Below are 23,655 nucleotides of genomic sequence, written 5' to 3' on the forward strand. Positions count from 1 at the left end.
TGCAAACATAGTCATAGGTTTCATACATATGTTTAGTGTTTCTGTTGCTATTTAACCTCTCTGTTGCTAGTTATAGACAATAGCCTTGAGATACATACCAAAGCGTTTTCATGCCCACTTTGACCATCAGAAATAGCTGCAAAACATAATTCAAGGCCTAATATGTTGACCAGCTGTGCAATTCTTCATGGACAGCATCAAGGTCCAGAGTCATTGCTGAAAATCTCCCTTTCCTGGTGCTTGAGTATTATAGAGTTTACTTCAAACAGAAGGAGTGATCAACAGAACTTGTTAAACTTCTGTTTTCTCATTGGTCAATTGAGGAAGCTCCTTTGAAACAAGAGTTTTGTCATTACAAACGAAACTAAGGTTGATACAGAATAGCTCCCCGTGTATTGACAAGACAAATCGGTATCATTCAGCCTAATGTAGATAAGATAACCCTGGCTATCTTCCCTTTCAGAACAAGGGGTTACTCTTCCAGCTTCGTCGGTACCCCCAACGATCCTCGAAGGGGAGGATCTTCTACAGATGCAGACGCCTCCTCAAAGGAGATCTGCCGCCCCCGTTGGCAAAGAGACACAACCTCCAACGTCTCAGGAAACGGTATCAGGTGTTGACAAACTACTCTCCTACAGTCCTTCAAGAGATGAGACAGTAAGTTAACATAGACAAGGTCGGATACATAATGAAGATTTCCAGGACTAGGAGCCACTTTATCTGAAAAGTAGCTCATGGTTCACTGGTGGGCCTAAGGGATACTTTAGTATAACCACAGGCCTTTTGACATTTTGTTATCTATAATTGATGTAAACATAAATTCATACACCAATAAAGGTTCATGCGGAATGTAATTTTCGCATTTGTTTTGTTAATGATTAATTTTGGTCTGAAAAAAGTGTTGTGCATGAGAATGGTTGGCAAGTCTTGTGCTACTGAGCATTATAAATTTGCACTTGGGATATGTAGTAGCAGGAATAGTATCATATCCCCTCATTACTCTAGTTTGGGATATGTAGTAGTAGTTATAGTATATCCCATCATGACCCTAGCTTGGGATATGTAGTTATAGTGTCATATCCCCTCATTACTCTAGCTTTGGATATGTAGTAACAGTATCATATCCCTCATTACTCTAGCTTGGGATATGTAGTAGCAGTAATAGTATCATATCCCCTCATTTCCTCTAGCTTGGGATATGTAGTAGCAGTAATAGTATCATATCCCCTCATTTCCTCTAGCTTGGGATATGTAGTAGCAGTAATAGTATCATATCCCCTCATTTCCTCTAGCTTGGGATATGTAGTAATAGTGTCATATCCCCTCATTACCCTAGCTTGGGATATGCAGTAATAGTGTCATATCCCCTCATTACCCTAGCTTGGGATATGTAGTAGCAGTAATAGTATCATATCCCATCCCAAGTCTAGATATGGTATGTAGTAATGTGGGATGCTCTAAATACATTAATATACACTACTAGGATTTGTATCGGTGGTACTCTATTTGTCTCTGCATAGAATTGGTACTGGAGAAAGGGAGAAAAAATTTAATAACGAAATGGCTCATTCATAATTTCTATCACCTTCCATCTTGTGTCATTCCAGGAGGCTGAAGACAAACAACCAGAAACAGAAGTAGATGGAGTAGAATCTCAAGAAGGATCTCCTCCATTTGTCAAAGCAGCAGAAGAAGGTATTGTCCAGGTAAGGAGGAGTAACACCACTTGGAGAACCACATTAATTGAGGATTGTGCCTTCCAGGAAACATTTCCTAGTTTAGTGAATGTAGATTACAACTGGACAGCAAATGGAAGTGTTAATTTGGATTCTCTCTTTAGTAGTGTTACATGTAGAATTAATTCATGAGAATGAAAGATTTGAGTTGAATTTCATACTCCTAGGTCTTCCATCTGTTGTACCTGCATGAGTGTGGACTCACACAGAACTAAAAACTATTCAGCTCTTCATCTCAGCAGCAGAATACAGATATATATTCAAATATTTATACTTGTTCTAAATTGTGACTTGATTGTTTGAGATCCATTACAGGGTGCTATAAGCTATGTAACTTTCAACAGACTTTCAACTACTGTTGCTGAATATCTTTTGATTGTTGTTAGATTTCATCTCCTAAAAGGGCTGTTTATGGTCTAAGATCTTCTTGCTACCTCAAAGTAAATTAAATCAAGATAGTATGGGATGATCTCTCCTAATTGTCACAACGAAGATCCATACTTAGAGAAATTTCTGTCCTTGTCAAAGTAACTGTTTCGTCTAGGCCTAACAACAAAGCAACTGTTTCGTCTAGGCCTAACAGCAAAGCAACTGTTTAGTCAAGGCCTAACAGCATTGTCATAGCAGCTTGGTATGTTTCAAGCATCCCTTCTCCCTACTCAAATATAAAATGAATGCCAAATAAGCGGTGCATTCTTTCATCAGTGTCACATCAAACGTTATAAATAATTGTTGAAAGTTTATTCATTATCAAATCAAACTCACATCCTTGGCCTACAACACTTTGATAGAAGATATACCTAGACATATCTTAATTTGCATATAGTATATAAGTCATCCCTAACTTATTTTTTAGTGAGGAGAAGAGAGTCCTGAAATATCTATTAAATGTGGGACTTGTGACTTGAGTGAAACAATGGATGGATCTTGCAGGAAGTGAATACATATCCTGAAAGTTGAAGTACAACCAGCTGTTGTAGATTTTTTGACTGAGAAATCATTCTTAGCTATTAATTTTTATTTTTTTGTCTTGTCCATCAGCCATTGAGGTACTCACAAGCAGACCTAGAGGCAGCCATCGAAACAAAAGTACGGATTGCTCTGGAACACGCTGGAAGAGAGGTGATAATTTCTTCTTTGTATTTTTTTCTTAACATCGGGCTACAAAATAATGGTATTGAAAATATGATCAAGGATCCATTTTTTTGAAATCAGCGGTCATGACATCACTGGATTTACTTCGCTCCTCGCTTACCTGTCTCCTCACAACCTTAGCACCTCATTCTACCGTGCCTATAAAGTCCTGGTAAATAAATAACACTGTGCGCCCTCTATGACCGGACCCCCCTTCCGGTCCCTCCTCCTTTTTCATTCTACCATTCCAAGTGCCTACACGCATATTTTTCTTGTGGATAGTTTCCTTGGAAAATTGTCTTGGTTTTCTTCGACGATCGCCGGAAGTTTTTTAGCTTCGGATCTTTAGAAGTTTGACAGTCCTTTCCTGACCGATAAGTATCCTTTTTGTCAAAAAGGGAGGGTTTTGGGGACTGTTTTCGTAGTGCGTTTCCTCCTCGGGTTGGTTTGCGGCGGGGTTAGCAGTTCCGCGAAACTGCCTAGGTTCCCGCCCTATTCCTCCCCACGCTAAAGCGTGTTGTTGTTATTGTGTTTTCTTAGCTTGTTTACTAGCTTTCTTCCCCCCAATTAGTTTCTCTCGTCCCCCTTTTGGGGATTCATATTGCTCACTTATATTCACTCTTTTTCGTATGTATTTCTCGCTCTCTCATTTTCGTTTCAGCTTGCATTTTCATGTTAGGCCACCCCGTAGCGTTACCTTGTTTACCGTTGCTAGGTTACGCTACGCTCCACCTAAGCCTAATTCCCTCCCTAGTTCTCCCTTCTTACGTTAAGCTTCTATTGTTGTTCATTTATCACTAAGAAGTAATCTTCCTTAATCCGGTTATTCAGCATGTCACGCAATCCATTGAAGTGCATCAACTGCTCTCTGTTTTGCCCAGGCAGAGCCTGGGACGAACACGACCTTTGTCCAAAATGCAGATCCTGCACTCGACGAGACCCCTGCCTGGTGTGTATTAAGTTTACACCAGCTCAGTGGCAGGACATCGACCTGTGGCTTGAGGGCTTACGTAGCAAGCTCCAGGGAAGGCTGGACTCGATCCCGAGCGCAATCGGGGCGCCGGAGGTTCCAGGAATAACGGGAGATAGAGAGGAGGAGGGAGTAGTAGAGAGAGAGGTGGAGGAGAGTGGCCAGGAGAGGGCCGAAGGAGAGAAAGAGGTAGAGAGAGAGGAAAGAGAAAGAGAAAGAATTCCCCTAACGGCCCCGGCTACGTCCGGATCAGTTACGGCCAGAGGGAAGGGCAGGAGCAAAGGCAAGGCTCCTGCCAAGAAAAGACCTCCAAAGCAGAGGCACAGCTCGGCCGGGCTGGAGACTCCGTCTCAGTCCGGGCCGCAGAGCGGGGCCCCCCGCCGTGGGAGGCTCGGGTCCTAAAGAGAGAGCAACCGAGGGGACGCGGAGACGGAGCCGGTCCCGTTCCAGGGAGCCGGACAGGGAGCCGGAGAGGCGGGTTCCGACGGAGATCCCGGCCCGAGAAAGTAGGGAGAGAGAGTCCTCCCGCCGACCCAGAAGGGAGAGATCGGGGTCGCATACAAGATCCCCAAGACGGAGAGAGAGGAAGAGATACTCTCCAATCTCCGAGGAGTCCTCGGACTCTTCCGACGATGGATACAGAAGATCCAAGAGGAGGCGCCGGTCCCCGAGACGGCGTCAGGAAGAGGAACCAGCTTGGCTTTCCAAACTCACCGGCCTGCTACGGCCCCTGCTGGAGCAAAGGACGTCCACGGTAGCCGACGTGGCACCGGGCCCTACCAGACCCGTATCGACCATGGCCCCGCAACCGGACCCGGACGCTCTGGATTGCAGAGCGTCGGTGAATCTTTCCGGCTTGGAGGACGAAGGGGAGCCCATAGATCCAGATCCTCTCGACTACGATCCTATGGAGGACAGCTTTGGTCACAATTACGAACCGGAGGAAGCGCCCGTGACAGGAGGAGCCCTCCCACAGGAGCTAATAACACGGGCGGCAGACATATTCAGACGACACCTGGGGTTCGAGGAACCCGAGACGCAACCGCAGAAGGCGGGCCGGGTATCAAAATTGACGGCGACCGGCGAAGCGTCATATAAGCCCAAAACTACCATACCAGTAGACGCAACCTGTTATGACAGATTTGAGGCCATTGCCAACAAGACCAAGTGGACGGCCTTCCCGGCCAGGGCAGATAGAGCGGTCAGGGTACCTGACGAGGCCTGGAAGGATCTATTTAGATGCCCAACCATCCCCCAGGAGGCCAAGGAGAGATTAAAAGCCGAACAAGGGGCCTCATCCACACACGTGTTCAAGACCCCGGACCAGAGGAAGCTAGAAGAGCTTTTGGTAGAGGTGGACATGGCAGCCCGTTCGGGCATGAAGTTCGCATCGGTACTAATGCTATCAGCCGAAGTCCTCATGCGACACCACCAACAGCTCCCTGAGGACAGCAGCCAAGTATCCAGGGACGAAGCGGGCCAGCTCCTCCTGCTGCTGGGCCCCCTCGTCAGACTCGCGTACGATCAATTTGCAAGGGTCGCTACCAGGTCCGTAAAGGCCCGTAGACAAAACATCGTCTCCGCCATCCATTGGCCTTTGACGGAGGCGAAGGACAGAATGCTGGAACTACCAATCCTCGGGGAAGACCTCTTTGTGGGCTGCTTCCAAAAGAAACTGCAGGAAGAGGTGGCCCGAAGGGAGACTCTGGCCAAATCAGAATTCCGACCCCCACCTACCCAGAGAACCAGACCCTTCCGCCCGAGGGAGAGCAGAGCACCTAGGGGAACGAGAGCAGCACCCGCCAAATCTATGAGCAGAGGAGCTCTCAGAGGCCGAAGCCGGGGGGCAGCCTTCCGTCCGACCCGCCCCTGGGCCCCCAGAGGAGGCAGAGGCTCGACGTCGACCAGACGGGACAGTGACCGCTCCTCCACTCGACCAGCGTTCGCCGCCCAGCCCTAGGGGTGCCCACCTCACCGCGGCCATTCCGCCGGTGGGGGGGAGACTAACAAACTTCTCCCAGCAATGGGAATTTATTGGCGGGGACAAGTGGGTGTTGGACACAGTCAAACACGGGTACAAAATAGAATTCTCCTCCAGCCCACCTTTCGGGGGCGGAGGAAGGCAGACACTCACACCCACGGACCCCGTCAAACGCTTAGCCCTAGAAGGGGAAATTCTGGCCCTGCTGGCCAAGCAGGCAATTACAAGAGCTCCGGAAGAGACGGGAATACTCTTCCGGTCCTCCTTTTTTCTGACCAAAAAACGGGACGGCACCTGGCGTCCCATTCTAAACCTAAAACCCCTGAACACAAAACACATCAGACCAAAACACTTCCGTATAGAGACCTTAAACTTAATATTACCCCTACTCAGAAAGGGCATGTGGGCGGCGACCGTAGACTTACGGGACGCCTACCTGCACATCTTGATACACAAAGAACACCGACGATTCCTAGCGTTCCGGTACGCAGAACAAGACTACCAGTTCCGGGCGCTCCCATTCGGCCTAGCCACGGCTCCCAGAACCTTCACGAGAGTCGCGGGAGCAGTAGTCGCCTACCTCAGAAAAAGAGGGGTCACCCTCTACGTATATCTAGACGACTGGTTGGTAGTAGGGAACAGTCTATCGGAAGCAACCAACAACGTCCACAAAACGCTCCAGACCCTTCAAGAACTGGGCTGGATCGTGAACCAGAAGAAATCACGGCTATCACCCTCCCAGACGATCCAGTTCCTCTGGGCCATACTGGACTTCACCACCGGGGTAGCCCGACCCTCAGAAGAAAGAGTCGCGGCAGTCAAGGCGACCACACAACAGATCTTGGCACACCGGGGGTCACCAACGGGGACATGGCTCCGGGCCCTGGGACTCATGGCCAGCCTCGTCGATATAGTGAGACTGTGCAGGCTACACATGCGACCTCTGCAACTGCACCTGCTGAGGTCCGCAGACCCTACAGACCCAGACAAAACAACGCTCATCTACAGGTCAGAGGAGGTCACACAACACTTTCGATGGTGGATCGACCCAAACAACTGGAGTTCAGGGGTACCCTTTGCGATACAGCTACCAATGACATCGATAACGACGGACGCGTCACTGTCCGGATGGGGAGCTCACTGGAGCAATCGCACAGCATGGGGGACGTGGTCCCAAACAGAAACATCTCTCCACATCAACATCCTGGAGATGATGGCGGTCAAAAGAGCCCTGGACGCTTTCAACGACCACGTACAGGGAACGATAACCACAATCTTCACCGACAACACGACAGTGGTGGCCTACATCAATCGGCAGGGGGGCACCCGCTCAGAGAGACTGTGCCGACTCGCGTGGGAGGTGATAACAGCGGCCGAGGACTCCGGCACGATCCTACGGGCTTCCCACATCGCAGGCAAGCTCAACGTGATGGCGGACGCCCTATCCAGGGGGCATATAGACCCCAACGAATGGTCTCTGGAACAGGAGACTTGCGACAGAATCTTTTCGATCTTCGGCAGGTCCACGATAGACCTGTTCGCAACACACAAGAACAACAAACTCCAGACCTTCTGTTCCAGACGATTCCACCCCCTGGCCTACCACACGGACGCAATGTCCCTCCCCTGGGACCACATGGATGCGTACATCTTCCCGCCGCTGTGTATGATCGGACAAGTCCTCAGGAAAATTCGGAACTCCAAGGGCAGGTTCACACTAATAGCCCCGTTCTGGCCTCGCAGACCCTGGTTCGCCGAGATCCCCCAACTCCTCATGGACGTCCCAGTGAGTCTACCGGACAAGCCCCACCTACTGTCCCAGAGACAGGGAACTCTCTCCCACCCAGACATCAAGGGGTTACAATTAGTTGCCTGGAGGCTGTCCGGTCTTCCCTACGACAGAGAGGCTTTTCAGAAGCAGCTGCCGCGATGGCAGCCGACGCTAGAAGGGGAACGACCGCAGCGACTTACGATTCCCGTCTGCGGAAGTTCGACCAATGGTGCCGACCGAGACAGATACTGCTGCCTGCTGCCTCTGTGACACAGATAGCCGAGTTCCTCCTCTCACTCTTTGGAGAAGGGAAACAAGTCTCCACTATCAGGAATTACAGGTCGGCCATCGCTGCCATCCACCAGGGCTTCCCAGATGGCTCCACACTGAGCAATAACCCGTACATTGCACAACTCATCAAAGGCATGGCGAATCGTCGCCCACAGATCAGACGGCTGGCCCCCTCCTGGGGACTCTCAGCAGTGTTACATGCCCTGGCAGGACCACCATACGAACCAATGGCTAACGCCTCCCTGGCTGCCCTCACAAAAAAGACACTCTTCCTCGTCGCAGTTGCGTCAGCAAGAAGGAGGAGTTGCCTCCACGCCCTATCCACCAAGCAGAATCACATCAGATTTGAGGGCCACGGGGTGAGGATGGTTCCAGACCCGTCATTTATTGCAAAGAACCAGACCTTGACCTTCTTGCCAGGAGACATTTTCATCCCGGAAATTAAGACCATGTCATCAGTAGCCGAGGACAAACGATGGTGTCCAGTCAGGGCACTGAAGTGGTACCTGAACAAGACAGAGAAGTTAAGACAATCAACTTCTCTCTTCATCATACCACGACCACCCTACGCAGCGGCCTCCAAAGACACTCTATCCAGGTGGCTAGTAGAGATCATACGCCCGTTCACATTGGGGACCTCCCGACCAAGGGCTCACGACGTCAGAGGGGTTGCGGCCTCTACAGCCCTATTCGCCGGCATCCCGGTAGAGGACATACTCAAAGCAGCAGCGTGGAAAACTCCAACTACGTTCGTCGCCTGCTACTTGACCGACACTTTACACGCCGAAGCGGCATTTGGTAGCGCGGTGATGCGAGGTCCGGTGGGTAACAGGTCCCACCCCTCGGGCCTCCCACCATCGGGCAGTGCCACTCGGTGCTAAGGTTGTGAGGAGACAGGTAAGCAAGGAGCGAAGTAAATATTCCAAAACTTACTGGTTTGGATATTTACGAGTGACGAGCTTACCTGTCTCCATTCCTGCCTCCCTCCCCCGAGAGGGTGGTGGGACACAGCCGGACGGAGGAGCGGTCGCTCGACTTGACTCATGACTCCGAGCTTCACACCAGATAGACAGAACCACCATCCACCAGAGAGCCATCAACTATGTCTATCGGTGAGTGTACCTATGTGTTTCCGTATGCGTTTGCGTACATTGTCTTCCACTTACGTTCTCACCTAAGTTGGTCTAAGGGTAACAAGTGGCGGACCGTAAATCTTTAGGCTCCTTGTTAGTGTAAGGGGTAGTTCCGCCTGCAGGGTTCAGGAGAGTGTCCCCCCTTCCCGCTGCGCCGGGGAGGGTTACACTCCCCCCTGCTAAGAAGGCGTCAGTGAATTTTTTTGTTAGGGGTTCACTTTGGGAAGTTAACTCGACGGGGGTCGTTGGGGGTTGCCAGACCTTGCCACCCCCACTCCCGTGTCCGTGAGGCCACTCTTTAGGAATGGTCTCATGAGAAAGGAGGAGGGACCGGAAGGGGGGTCCGGTCATAGAGGGCGCACAGTGTTATTTATTTACCAGGACTTTATAGGCACGGTAGAATGAGGTGCTAAGGTTGTGAGGAGACAGGTAAGCTCGTCACTCGTAACTATCCAAACCAGAAAGTTTTGGAATGTCAACCTTTGAAAAGTTACAAGGAAAGTTAACAGGTTTGAATACATCTTTAATCCCCCCATAAAGTAGTTTGTTATGATAGAAATTACTTGCTCATTGTTAAAGTTTACTTCTACAGTAAGTAAGACAGAAGTTCAAAACTATGTTCCCTGTGCATGGTTGTTTCAAATTCAAGATTGTTTGCAATTTTTATTTATTTTGTTTTTTTTACAGTCACGAAAGAAGTATGATGACTATGATAAGGAGATGAAAGATATGACAACCCAACAACAATCTCTTGAAAAGTCTAATGCAGAAATGAGGTAAGCTGCAAGCCATTGTGCAAGTTGACATCCTGTGTTAGTAGAAAAAAGGGAAACCAAAAGAACGATAGTGCGTCACCTTATGTGTCCCCTGACACATGTTCCCTTACTGAAGTTTTGCCTTCGATCTGGGAGTTAGGTTTACTTGGAACTTTTAAGTTATCCTCATACCCTCATTATGTTATACTACAACTGTGGATAACACCACACAGTAGACTTGTACCCTTGACTGTGCCCAAAGCATTCTACATATGTTTTAAATCTATGAAGTCACTGGATTCACCGATGACTGTAAAGAAAAAACTTAAAAGAAAGAAAGGAACAGATAGAAACGTTGTACTTATGATTTTTTATTTACTTAATATTATTACTATTATTGCTATCATTATTATTATTATGTTGCTTCCTGATTTTCTCCTCACAGGGCCTTGACTGCTGAATATGAAAAAGCTATGCAGCAGTTAATGGGTGAGTGTAGTTAGTGTACATGTTCAAGCCATTGAAATTAGGCGATGAATTTTTCATCAACTTTGTCAACAAGTCAAATTTGTCATGATGTTATTCTTAGAACTTTCAGCCCACTTACATCTATCTATCTATCATCAAAGACGTTTGCATAATGCATTCCAGAGAATGAGATTGAGAGAGTCTGAAGTTTGCTGACTGTAAGAGAAATCAGTAGTATTATATATCAAAGAAAGCTATTCTTTGATGTGAGGTAGAGCATAAGAATCCATATTATTTCATTTGTCTTTGTTTTTTCTTTCTTATTTTAGGCGATATTAGTCAGACAAAGACCTCCAGCGATGACAGAGTCCAACAACTACAGAAGGAGAAAGACCAGGCTTTAGAAGACTTAAGCTCAGTAGAGAATGCATTTAGTGACCTTCACAAAAGATATGAAAAACTCAAGGCCACAGTACAAGGATATAAGAAGGTAGGGGGCTCTGGTCTTTAATTAGTCTGGTCTATTTAACTCTACAGAAGATCACTGTTACTCTGAAGGTAACCGGTGCATTGAGTCTTTAGAAGTATGTTATGAAGTGTATCTTTCTACTGCAGTTGTAACAAATCACTTTATTTTATTACTCAAGTCAAGTCATTTATAGTCGAGTTGAGAGATCGACTCCAGTCACGGTACGATCTCTACGGAGAAAAATAATTTAATGAACTTGTAGGAGTCGCATCACTTTTGAAATTTGGTGAATGTAGACATGCCTGGTTACAATGCTGCTTCCTACCCATAATGGTGCATTCAGCTGACAATGACCCTTACAATATAATCAAGACAATAAAAGTGTGTTATGCCCATACTTTTATATGCAAATGAAGCTACTTATTATAAATCTGCTAGTAAAAAAGTGGCATGAAAGTTGATGTTATTTTGAAAAGAAGATACCTTTTCTTTTTAAATATTTAAAGTTGGGGGGAAAAACATACAAACAACATAGTTAGTGTTCATTGAAGTCTAGTACATAGTACAGAAGATGTTCTGTTGCTATGGCAACCAGCTGCAGACCAATCAGATTTGGTGGCCATCAGTTGATAGGGAATGGATTCTAATGTTCATTGATATAATTGATAGATTATTTAAACCTACTTGGTGATTTCAACATTACTTTGATGAATTCAAGATTACTTTATTAATGATGGCTTTTCATTCCAAGTGGAGTTATGTGTGGTAGTTGAATCAGCAAGTTTTATCATTTCAATATTGTAACTTGTGTAACTCCTTTTCCCCCCTTTTCTCAGAATGAAGATGTTTTAAAGAAATGTGTAGAGGAACATCAGTCACAGTTGAAGAAACAAGAACTGAAGTATCAAACTTTGAAAGGCCATGCAGAAGACAAGATCAAAGTGTAAGGCACATTTATAGAGCCATGTTTTCCTTAACCATATACTATTGAATGCTTTGAGAGTTATATTTCCATTCCATTTAAACTGGTAATTGAATATATTGAAACATCCAAAGATGTGGAGCCCAGTTTAATTCCATTTAAAATAATCATTTCAGTTATCAAAGTTTTATAAGATATGTCACAGTCTCACTTGTAAAAGATATTTTCATTTGTTCAAAATATTCCCATGTTTACTTTTTCATCATATGAGACTTCACACAAAAGTTGCAAGGAAGAGTAGTTAAATATAACAGAGTGAATAAATGGCAGACACACGTCACACAGAGTTCTCATTCAGAACTGACAACCTTCATATCATTATACATCATGAAAGGGTCTTAAGTGTTCTGACATATTTTGACATGGCTGTTATGCGTCAAGAAAGCTCATAAAAGGGGTCTTACGTGTTCTGACATATTTGGACATGAATTATGCACCATGAAAGCTCATGAAAGGGTCTTAAGTCTTCTGACATATTTGGACATGACTGTTTCGTTTCAGAGCAAACGAAGAGATTGACAAGATGAAGAAGAGTTACGGCGCAGAAATCTCAGGGCTCCAAGCTAATTTGAAACGAGAACAGCTAAAGGTGGCAAGCTTAGAGAGAACTGTTGAAGAAAAGGTGAGAAGTCTTTGGCCAATTTATTGATATTTGGTTTGGCTTACAAGATGCATCCCAGAAAGTATCCTCCCTGATTTGGTCGTGAACTAATTCAGAGTTTAGAGGATTAAGCAAAGCTTCTCATTACCTTCATTTGCTCTCTGATAGAATCCATGTCAAATAAGAGCCTCATCTCCCTTGTCAGATAAAAAGCATGTTATAGTTGTTGCACAAAGTTTGACAACAAACTCAAAGGTAGAAGTTTCTAATGCTGTAGTAAAAAGATCTCATTGATATGTAGACTAACAGAGCAAAATATAGCAAAGGAAAACTTGTATTGTTCCAGTGTTGTAGGTGTATCCTAGCTGACATATTTAGTTATGTACAGCAGTTGTATATTACTCTGTGTAATAGTTGAGGTTCTGCCATTCTCTTGTGTTAATCTGTAAGCCACTTGGAGAGCATATTACTCTGAGTTTTGGCATATTCTTCATTTTCTCCATGCCAGAGATGAGATGGTGGTTTTGATCTTCGAGTTTACTCTTTACTGTTTATGTTTTTTCTCTGCAGACGAGAGAAAACAAAGAACTAACCAACATTTGTGACGAGCTCATTTCACAAGTCGGTGGAGGCGGTCACTGACCTTTAACCCCTACTGAACATGGAACTTGCACCATCTGCATGCTCAGGGTTGTATGATTGAACTAGTAGGGGGCACTCCAAGAGGAAACATCAGACCAACTTATTAATTTGATGTTACTAAATGACACTTGAGGATCGCGTGGAACTGGTTCTGGATAGTTTGTTCCGAATGGAAACACAGCTTGTGCATATTTGCTAGAGTTTGGTATTGTTCATGCTTATTCATGAAGCAGTTGGACCAGTCAGAGACTGTTAATGAAGCCTAAGATAGTCATTGGTAGGATAATGCATTTGTGTTGAATGCTACCTGTTGATTTGCCTTGGCTGTACCTGTAGAGTGTACCCTGCTATTGACTCAGTGATGTCTAAATGTGATACAGTCTGTGAAGGCTGTACATGGAATGGAGATACATGTCAATGTCCTGGAAGGTAGTGACTGTCCTTGGGGGGTACTGATGTATGGAATATTGATATTGACATAAAAGGAATGGGTACAATGCATTTATTGTCACACTTTGAAAAGCACAGACAACTCATGACCGCCCCACTTCCTCTGTGTTTTTGGTAAATTTTTTCGCTTTAGCAAAAGTAGTCAACGCAGGTTCAAATGAGCTTATCCATTTTGCAGCGAAATATAAATACTGAGTTAATAAAAGGGACCGGAGACATTTATTGCTTTATCCTCTCTGCCAGTAGTTCATCGTGTGAAGATTCCTGATGATAGCTTTATGGCATCAGAGCAATGTGTTTGTGCAAGAGAAAAAAATTAGTGTAAAAACATTAGGAGGTATGTCAGGTTACAAGAGTAAGACAATGTGTGCTACCAGACCCTCTGTTAGGCCAATTAACTCTCCACTGGGAGCAATGAAGTATGTTTCACTTGAACTACAAAGAATTAAGACACTGACCTGCAGAAGAATATCCATAAAATGAATTATTTTGTCATGTGCTGAGATATACTACCAAGTCACTTAAGTTTCGCGTTATTACTGTGAAATGGTTGATATCCATCCCCTAGGGCAGTTGGTGGAAACACTTTAAAATGCCCATTTTTGTCTGAGAGAGATATGAAAGACTTGCACAGTTTATGAATTTTGTAATATCAAGATAATGCTGAGATTTTCATGAAAATGTTTCAATAAGCTCATTTCTACCTTTTTTTGTATGAACTGAAAATGATGTCAATTGAATCCTCGGAATTGTTTAGCAGCATCGTCCATCAGATTGTCAAAAACAGTAACTCTGTCATCAATAAAACATGTAGTTTCAGGTTTTTTGCATCCTTGGACCAACTTTTTGATTCCTCACAAAGATGACCCAAAACTGTTACAGTTTTCTGTTAGTTTCAAAGACGCAGTGTTTTATATAGATGTCTCAGATGTGCTTTTATTATACTTATATTGTGCAGAGTTTTAATATAAATCTGACAGTTGCAGCACTGAGTGCTCAGTGACATGGTCTGACCTTGACCGGAAGACACTCCAACATATAAAGTGCCCCCTCAGTAATCTCACTTAATTCTAAAGCCACTTGTCTCTTGTTAGTGAGTGACCTTTGAACACTAGTCTGTTTGACCTGTTTATAATATATATCTTTAGAGTTACATGGGATTTCATTTTGTGATACTTGAACATAAAGTGGGCCTTACTTAATGCCATTGTTTTATGAATATTCATGGTGGTGACATCATCGGGATAACCTGTTGTTTAATGGCACTTGATTGAATTTAACAGTGCATCTCGTTTGGTGCTACAAAGTGTACTCATCCACCTTATTGTCACAGTAAGGATTACTGTAAGGCATATTCCCGGCAAAAAATGATTTCCATGAACAAAGGAATGCATTTTGTTCCCATATATAATCCTTCACAAATAAAGAACATTTCTTATGAATATGTTGTACGAGCAGGGATGTGATAATTGGGTGAATCATCCCACTGAAATATGAATATGCATAGTGATGACATCATCATGACAGTTTGTTGTTTTGTGGCTCATAAAATCTTTTCCATTTTAGATGTCTCTTTAATTGGTGGGTACTTCAAACTATAGGGCAGCCTTGGGAATCAGGCTGTATCTTGAATAAGCTGGTCACTGGTCAGCTTATAATAATAAGCTTGTTTTAAGACTGCTTTTTGGGTCCAGTTGTAATGCATTATTGGAAACTCATCAATCCGATTAAGACATCTTTCAGGTTAAATCCGTTTTGTTACTCCATGTTAGCAAGTTATTAAATTGAATGTAATCTTATTGTGTCATTTGCAAACCGTATGACAGCTGTCTACTTTCATTTCTGGTACAACTTTGATAGATTTAAGTAACAGACTATTGCAACTTGTCTGTCCAGTACAATCTGCTACCACCAGACTGACCAGAAAGCATGGATATCATTGACCAGGCTTAAATAACATGTTTGAATCTCTGGTTTCTATGAAATACTCATTTCATCATTCCAATGGTAAACCTTGTTTTGAATGTCCAAGCAATCTTGAAGAATTCTTTAAGTCCATGGTTACTAGTATAAATAGCAAAGAATAGGTATATCTGTGAGCAATGATAACTATCTGGTATTGTATAAAAAATATAACTTTCTGTATGAAAAAAAAATTAAAATGCAATTATTTTTTGGTTTTAAGTTTGCAAAAGTCAAAGTTTGCTTTGGCAAGTTTGCTTTCACACATTGCCTTTTGGATTCATTTAGTGTGCATAGATTGTTGCGATGACTTGTACGTAATATTAAATGTACATTTTATTTATGAAATTGTCTATCACCATGACGATGAATATCATCTTCATCAAGAGATTGATAGAGATGGAATAAAATCAGGAATTGACAAAAAACAAGAATAAAGTGTCTAGTCAATTTTTTGGTAGTTTTACTGTTTATTATATTTTCTTTTCTGCTGTAGCAAAAGATTAACATTATAGCAGTTATTTGATAACATACATCATACATACATCAGAAATTATGAAATAATTCAAGCTGTTGAAGACCGAAAGTATCATCATGTAGCATTGAAAATGTACCTTTCCTTCATCAGTATTCAGACACTAGTCTGTAATCCTTACAGGGTTACGTCTGCTCCATAGCACCAGGTGGAGGGAAAAAAGACCATCCCTAGTTCAGAAAATTCTTGTATGCCCACAAGGAATGCTATCAAAGAAAATATTTTAACATCACTGGCCTAAATATTTTCCAAATTGGCAAATAGTTCATTTTCTGTGTCCACATTTCTCTCTAAATGTCTCCTACCATAAATTATTACCCCATTAATTATCTTATCTAAGTTATCTGTCTATTCTCTTTGTAACCTTGGTTTGGCTAGTATTGTACGTGGCCAATTCAGAGTGGCATATGGTTAGAAGCAGATGTGAGGGCATTGTGAGTACCTCGTTCCACGCTAAAGCAAAATTTAATTTCTGTTGAGAAATATTTATCCCAAGAACTTATCACCAGAAACTTATGGCAAACCAAATATGTGAATGAAAGGTCCTTCCTATAAAAGTAAAAATTGCACATCAAATTAGCAAAATGAAAATGGGAGCCAAATAATATATAAGCTTAAAGACGTATCAATCATTTTGAAGACCTATGTCGAAATAACTCTTCAGAAGGTACTTCTCCCCAGCGGAGGAGGTTCTCCCTCCCTTACCCATTATGAGCTTGGCTCTCGGACACTTGCATATATATTTATGTAAATCTTCATGTTGACATGCGTCGAACATTGTGCTACAATTTCAGCATCTTTCTTATCATGTTTATATAACATTGCTAGAAGAGCCACACAAGTTTTGTCTGGCAGGTTCAGATATGAATCCACTTTAAGAAATACACGGTGTAACTTGAGCCCAGCTTCTATTAACAATATAACACTCCATCCAAATCATGCAAATATGAAATTAATTTCATCTCATCACAAGGATGAGTTCTGTGGCTGAGGATATTATAATACTATATATACTGCACCATGTAACTATCATCTCATTTCAACTTCATTGGGGAAGTCGAAGTGGATAATAAGCATCATGTAGTTGTTTTAGTCTAATTCAGTTTACTTCCTCATTGACAAAACTTGTTATTAAAGTAAACTGTTCGCCAACGTTCAACAGTGGCAAAGGAAGAAATCAAGGCATGTCTGACACCTTCACTTAATACGAATTCTACATGTTTTAAAGATACATACAACAGCTCTCCTGATAGTTATTAGAATTCTGCACCATGTTGCTTTGTTGTTATTCATGCCTGTTGCATACATCACCTATTGTGACATCATTAAAGGACCTTAGGCTAAATTTGCACCTCATGAGTCGTGACTAAGTTACCCCATCCCTCCTTCACTTCCCAACAGAGTCCCTAATTTTGTGTTGTTCTACAAATGCTGCTGTAAAGTCCTGCCGACCGACTGATCGACCAACCTACGAGGTGTAATCAGCTGGTAAAACACATTAATCAATCATCCCATGACTTACACATCAAATTGTCACTTTTAAGCAGCACATCAACTTTTATGACAGGCCACAAAAGCAACTTCTGTTGGTTTGATCATAGGTTATAAACCCACAAAGTTAAACAGGCAGCATTTGTTATGAATCTGGCATCAGAAACAAACAATATACTTTGAATTTAAGAGTATGGTCCAGCTGTGTTTGTAAAGTTCCCAGAAGCAAATGAAACAAACTCAACACCAAAATATGTATCTTTCTAAAACTACCTATTGCACACTCTCAGGTTTCTAGAGCCAAAGTTAAACAGTTATACAATATACCTTGTTTTTTTTTTTCATCAACTTTAACTCTATACACACTAGTGTTCCAATTTAGGATGCCCAATTTAGGGATACCAGCAATTTATCTGGACGGTTCTGCGAATATACATTATCACTTGGGGGGAATTCCCCACAACAATTCCTGGTACTTCTAGCAACTTGCACCATTACTGTAGTTACACAACTTGCCAATAACCAAGCCGCTCTTCTTCACTGTACTATATGTTCTATATGTGTGCTAAAGGGGCATATATACCTACATCTAACTACCAACATCATGAAATCCCCCACCCACCACCCCCACCCCAAAAAAATTAACCCCCCCCCCAAAAAAAAATGGCTGGGAGCATTTCCCATCATCTTTTTAACATCCTAGCACTAACACTGCTACACACATGCATATATAGGATGGAATTCACTTTCTGTTTAATTTGACTGCAAGCTGCAGTGTGCTGAAACATTCTACTTGCCATCACTTTCTATTTGCAAACCACATACACTGTACTGGTTTCTTTTCCAAAAAGGAAATGACCTTTGATAAGTTTCTGAGGACTTTCACTAAATATGTTTTTACAATACTCCAGCAGCACTTAGTATGAAATTCCAGTGGTGGAAATTGTGTCTACATTACAATTATTAATCCATACTCCATCTAAATAGAAATCTGTTTTTATTTTCTCTCTAAAGGATGTAAATTGCATACAGTTTGGGCAATTACAAAAACACAGTGTAATTTTTTTCTACAGGAATTGGGTGGAATAATACCTGTAATGTTAAGAAATTAAAAGGAATCTGCTTTTCATGAACTGCAAAACTAAATACTGTAGGTATGAAATGAAACCACAGGAAGCTGAAGCATTGTCACTTTACAGGAAGCACCATAAACTGAGTAATTCTAAACAATTCTAAACAACATGCACCATCAGCTAAGGCAGATGAAATCGTTAATATTAGCAAAGCGGCAGGAACATACAAAACTGACCAAACATACATTTATTTGAACTATATCTGTAATTACACTTTAACATTTGAAATCATACAACTGATTCAGATATTATTCCGAGTCAAATTAATTACTCAGTAATTACAAATATGACTTCATTAATACAAGTAAGTGTTCCACTTCTTCATTTCCACTAGCAAAAAGTAACAGGAAACATTTTTTTTTTTTTTTTTCAAAGTTAAAATGAGAAAGGCATCAAAACGCTGCTTTCAAGTTTAGTAGCTCTCGATGAGATGTCTCCCTGTTGTCTTGCATCGGTGGATGTCTTTCTCTGAGAAGATCCACCAGCGTCTATGGAATCCGATCCAATGGCTGAAAGACCAGTTTTCTTCACCTTCTCAGTGATGCTCTCCTGTTTCTCTAAAACTGTCTCTGGTAGAGGGCGGTAAAAAGGACCAAACCCAAATAGTCTCCTGGGCTCTGGTTGTACCTCTTTCATCACATACTTGGAACCAGAGCTAGCACCCTCTGATGCTGGCAAAGATGACTTGACTTCTCTCGGTGATGGATCACTTCCTGAGCTCATACTTTGAAGAGAAAATAAAAGTGAAATTTCTTTTTTTAGAGTGCTTCGGAAAAGTCCATTCAGCGTATTTCAAAACACATTTACTTTCCCATTATTTAAATTGCATCCAAAGTCGGCATTTCAAAGTTTCAAAACTTACTTTCCTGCAGGTTCTGAACCCAACTATTTCACTCTGATTTTAAGCAGACCCAAAATATTTATTCTGTGTGTGTGATGAAAGATCTCTGTGTGCCCTTATAAGGTTTAATAGTTTGAGAAGAATTTCATATTTTTGTAGTTACTAACATATTGGAAGTGGGGAATTTTGGGATGGGGTGATGAGACACTTATAACCTTTAAGATAGAGTCCACTTTTCTCCTTCTTTTTTTTACATTTATACAATCCAAAGTAACTTACAAGTATGTATGTATGTATGTATATGTGATCTTCCCGCAAGCAGGAACTCGCGAAAGAAGCCATGGAGGCTTTGTGGGGTGACTTCAAGTGGGGTGACTTCAAACTTTTCATGCAATAAACTGAGTTATAATATTAAGTCAAGGTCAGGATTTTGTTTGAACTTTGTAGTTTGAAACAATTCCAAAAACAAAGCGGTTATTATTATACTGTGAGAATCAGGACTACAATATTTAACAGACTTTGCTTTCTTCTTATTATATTCCTGTCTGACACATGTTTTCAATCTGATGAAAGTGCTTTACCTTACAGAAACTTTAAAGGTTGCGTGCAGCATTAGAATGCCAGGTGCTATTACCAAGGCCTCCGAGAAATGTTATTACAACCAAACAAGATCTGCTCCAAAGAAAGTCTTACCTATCAGTTGAATGTTCAAATGGTTGAATCTGGAAGCTGACTGGTTTATCCTCCTGTAAGTTGACAGCATTTTTAAAGTTTCTCAACAATTTATCTTCACCTTTTAACAAATGGAAAAAAGTTTTAGATTACACTTGAAGCAAACATTACATTATTTACATATATCTTAATTTTTTATCAGAATCAAGGGAAGATGTTAAGAATTAGAACAAAATGAACCAAGTATGCATCACAAATGCAACAGACAACATCAAAACAAAAACATAAAACTATTCTGTAATAATAAAAGTTGAATGTCCAACACTAAACACTTCTGGAATGTCAAAATCCGACCTGCAAGATATTAGCATTTCATCTGGCCCGCTACAACACTTGGCCCACAACCTAGCACAAATCAGGTATACAAGGCCTTAAAGCCTGAGGCTTATGCATACTGTACTTCAGGCCTACCCTGCATATCACTCAATCTAGGCAAAGTGATATTTTGTTTCTCTTTGGCCCATTGCACCAAGAATCTTTCTCTCTAGCCCTTGTAGAAAATTAATTGAGAACCCCTACAGTAGAGATAAATGGTACTGTTTTGGGGCTACTTATAAGTAATGGATCAAACATATTTTTTCACATCTGATAAATAATAGAAATTTACAGTTATGTGACTTTTCCAAAGTATTTACTACCAACTTACAATATATGCCACAATAACAGTAACCTTACAAGAGCAAGTAAAAACATTTTATGAACACAGCCTTTTTCCAAGAGTGACAACAATGGATTATTCTACCAGAATTAAAGGATTGGTTCAGGTGTCTGACATGTCTATCTTGTATGAAAGAGCTTAAAAAGACAAACAGAATAGTGAAAAAACTACCATGATAGCATTCTCCGTTAAGGAGATATCACATTTTGAAGATTTCAAAATTTCTTTGCAAATGACTGGTGTACAAAGACTAACTGTGAGGGTGTGATGTCACATCCTCACTTCCTTAACATGTGTCAATATATTTCATTAAAAAATAATTACATTTTTCTTCACAAATCTAAAAAAATATAATCAAACATTCTTTAGATGTTAAATCTCAAATACTTCCCTTGACACATAAGAGATCTCCTGACGTATATTTTGGTTGTAAGTCATAAAATCTTACAAAATATTTTAATAAAATAACAAAGACTTTTCAGGAATGTGAGGATATGACGTCACAGCTAGTCTGATTTCAGCAGTTTCTACACAATCAGATAGAACTTTAAACTTGAATATCTCCTAAACGGAAAAAGATATTTGAATAATTTCTTCACTATTGGGTTTCTTTTATTGTCCTCTTTCATATAAGATAAACATTTGTGACATGTGAACTATTCCTTTAATAGTCACACTGACTGGAAGGTCTGATGAATCAGTTTTCAAACTTGTACATAATGGCAAAGGTATGTGGCAAAAGAACATACCTTCAACACAAAGAGGAAGATATGAGTAACATAGGGCTATGAAAACTTCAAATATTAATGACTAACCTTCTTCTGGCCTTTCTCTGCTGTAATTCCCTTGACTAAAGATAGCAGATGCTGACGTACTTGTACGCAGGTGTGGAATCACAGAATCTGATACTTTTCTTAATGGTAACTGAGTGGGCCGCAAGTGCTGATCCACAGCTGGCCTTTCATGCTTGATTGGTAATGTTGCATTGCTAATTTTTTCACTACTAAGAGCACTTCTTAAAATATTCGTAGAGTCCTCTGCCAATTGAGGCAATGATACTAAAGACTTTGACCTACGGTGCGCCAGCGGTTTATGCTCACTCTGTGAAGGAGCGTCTGTTGTACTTTCTTCTCCGCCATTTGGCTTATTGATTAATAGTCTGTATTTATGAGGATGTGAGGCAAAGACAGCACTGGAGTCAAAGAGAAGATAACTGCTACTTGGCGGGGACAGAGGTCTGTCATCTACCTCGTATCTCTCCGGTCTTGGGATTCTCTGAGGTGTACAGCCACTTGTCAATGGGAGACATCCCTCTGCCCCCGGGGTATTATCCATCCCAACATGACCATAACTGTAAATGACAGAATAATTAAAATCAACAATTAACAAAAACCTTACAGTGACACAGTATGCAGCTATGACATTAAAAACAGTATTGATGACTTCATAAGTTGCTAATCTTTTCCTCCAAACAGGATAGCTGGCCTACCTCCTTAGGCACTACACCTAACAGTTAGTGTACATTATATTATACCTATTGTTACAAAGGCCCTAGCCTACTGTAACTAGGCCTATTATAGGTATCCCACCACAATTAGAGTAGTGCATGTCAGCCTGAGAGGTTAACCATCAGAAAATAGCCTAAAGTGACCTACTGACAAGTACTGTATTGATTTTTTGGCATTTTCTGATTCATCACCATTCTCTTTGATGCTTGGATGCTGAAGATGATGAATCTACTGATCTGGAGGACTGAAGGTGATTTCAGATATTTTAGAAAATCGTGGGTGAAACAAGAAGATTCCGCAGCGACAGCTGGCAGATGGGTTGGGTGGTACTATGAAGTAGGATAAACTTTGAGCTCTTCTAGCCCAAACTCTAAATGTCATGTTGGCAAAAGTTGAATGTGTTGTGATAGCCCAACCTATCATATGGTGGGTAGGACATGTCAGTTGAAAACTACAATGCTCTATCGGCCTTGGAAAGTGACGAGTTTAGTGTGTAATTCAATGGGAGCAATTAATTGTGGTGTGTTGTCGCTTACTGTAGCATAAAGTTAGGCCAACCGGTTCTTCCTATATCGTCGGTGTTAGGCTAGGTTACTCTGTAATACACAGACGGTAACAGATGAGTGGTTTGACTCATATTTTTGTGACTTTTACTTTAGTGTTAAAGTAATCATTACATATCATAAATTCATTCAAATCTTACCAACGATTAAATTTGCCGTTATGACTTGTTATCTTCGATTTGGAAAGATGAACGGTGGACAATTGTCAATTATCTCGGAGGAATGGATGAAGTGACGAGTGACCAGATAACAATATCAAAGAGGCTATTTCCCACCACCAGGCTAGAAATAATGTTTCTGTCGGAAATTATTTGTTTACCCTACCAGCTCAGATCCGCGTTGGGGAGGGGGGGGGGGGGAGGCTTGGAATGATGGTGTATACTCACTGTTCAAACTCACACAAAAATGAAAATTAATAATAATTACTATTAAAATTTATGAAGTTAAAAATTAAATTAAATATCAAATTAATAATAAAAAAATTAATAATAAAAAATAATCAAAGAAAAAATTAATAATACAAATAAAATAAACATTACTATTCAACAAAAAAAGGTCGAAATTTCGAGTGAAAGTGGAAATTTCAGAAAAGTAGTTGGAACAATAGTAACTTTGGATTAATATAGTCGAAATAAAGTGATACTAACAGTCCAAAATTCAGTCCAAAAATCTGACCATGGCAAAATATGAGGGCACCTATGACAACTGCAGTGCGGTAATTGTGAGTGAAGTTGTTTCGAAGCTATTGAAAGAACAGATCCAAACCCCAGTTCCCAATTCGCAAACCAGAAATACCAACGTGGCAAGTTTGAAATGTACAAGAGACCAAATGGTTCCTGTTATTGAGGG

At 41.6% G+C, this 23,655-nt stretch overlaps 2 protein-coding genes across 4 annotated transcripts in view; one reads left to right on the forward strand and one right to left on the reverse strand.

The window, feature by feature from the left end:
- Window positions 1-17,712, forward strand: part of LOC139967830 (uncharacterized) — a 43,617-nt gene extending 25,905 nt beyond the window's left edge. For all 3 annotated transcript variants that reach the window (XM_071971953.1, XM_071971951.1, XM_071971952.1), the window contains 9 exons: window positions 464-657; window positions 1,608-1,706; window positions 2,778-2,858; window positions 9,704-9,792; window positions 10,217-10,260; window positions 10,569-10,729; window positions 11,545-11,651; window positions 12,192-12,312; window positions 12,862-17,712. In XM_071971953.1, the coding sequence (XP_071828054.1) occupies window positions 464-657; window positions 1,608-1,706; window positions 2,778-2,858; window positions 9,704-9,792; window positions 10,217-10,260; window positions 10,569-10,729; window positions 11,545-11,651; window positions 12,192-12,312; window positions 12,862-12,933 (968 nt within the window). In that variant the 3' untranslated portion in view covers window positions 12,934-17,712. The remainder of the gene's footprint in view (window positions 1-463; window positions 658-1,607; window positions 1,707-2,777; window positions 2,859-9,703; window positions 9,793-10,216; window positions 10,261-10,568; window positions 10,730-11,544; window positions 11,652-12,191; window positions 12,313-12,861) is intronic.
- A 641-nt stretch (window positions 17,713-18,353) lies between these two features.
- Window positions 18,354-23,104, reverse strand: LOC139967831 (uncharacterized). Its single transcript, XM_071971954.1, has 4 exons — window positions 22,947-23,104; window positions 21,551-22,086; window positions 20,039-20,138; window positions 18,354-19,228 (listed from the first exon to the last, which is right to left on the reverse strand). Exons 2-4 carry the CDS (start codon window positions 22,068-22,070, stop codon window positions 18,880-18,882), a joined length of 969 nt encoding a protein of 322 aa, XP_071828055.1. The 5' UTR covers window positions 22,071-22,086; window positions 22,947-23,104; the 3' UTR covers window positions 18,354-18,879.
- Window positions 23,105-23,655: the final 551 nt, after the last annotated feature.

This window comes from Apostichopus japonicus, chromosome 5, assembly GCF_037975245.1.
Source record: "Apostichopus japonicus isolate 1M-3 chromosome 5, ASM3797524v1, whole genome shotgun sequence".
Classification (NCBI taxonomy): Eukaryota; Metazoa; Echinodermata; class Holothuroidea; order Aspidochirotida; family Stichopodidae; genus Apostichopus; species Apostichopus japonicus.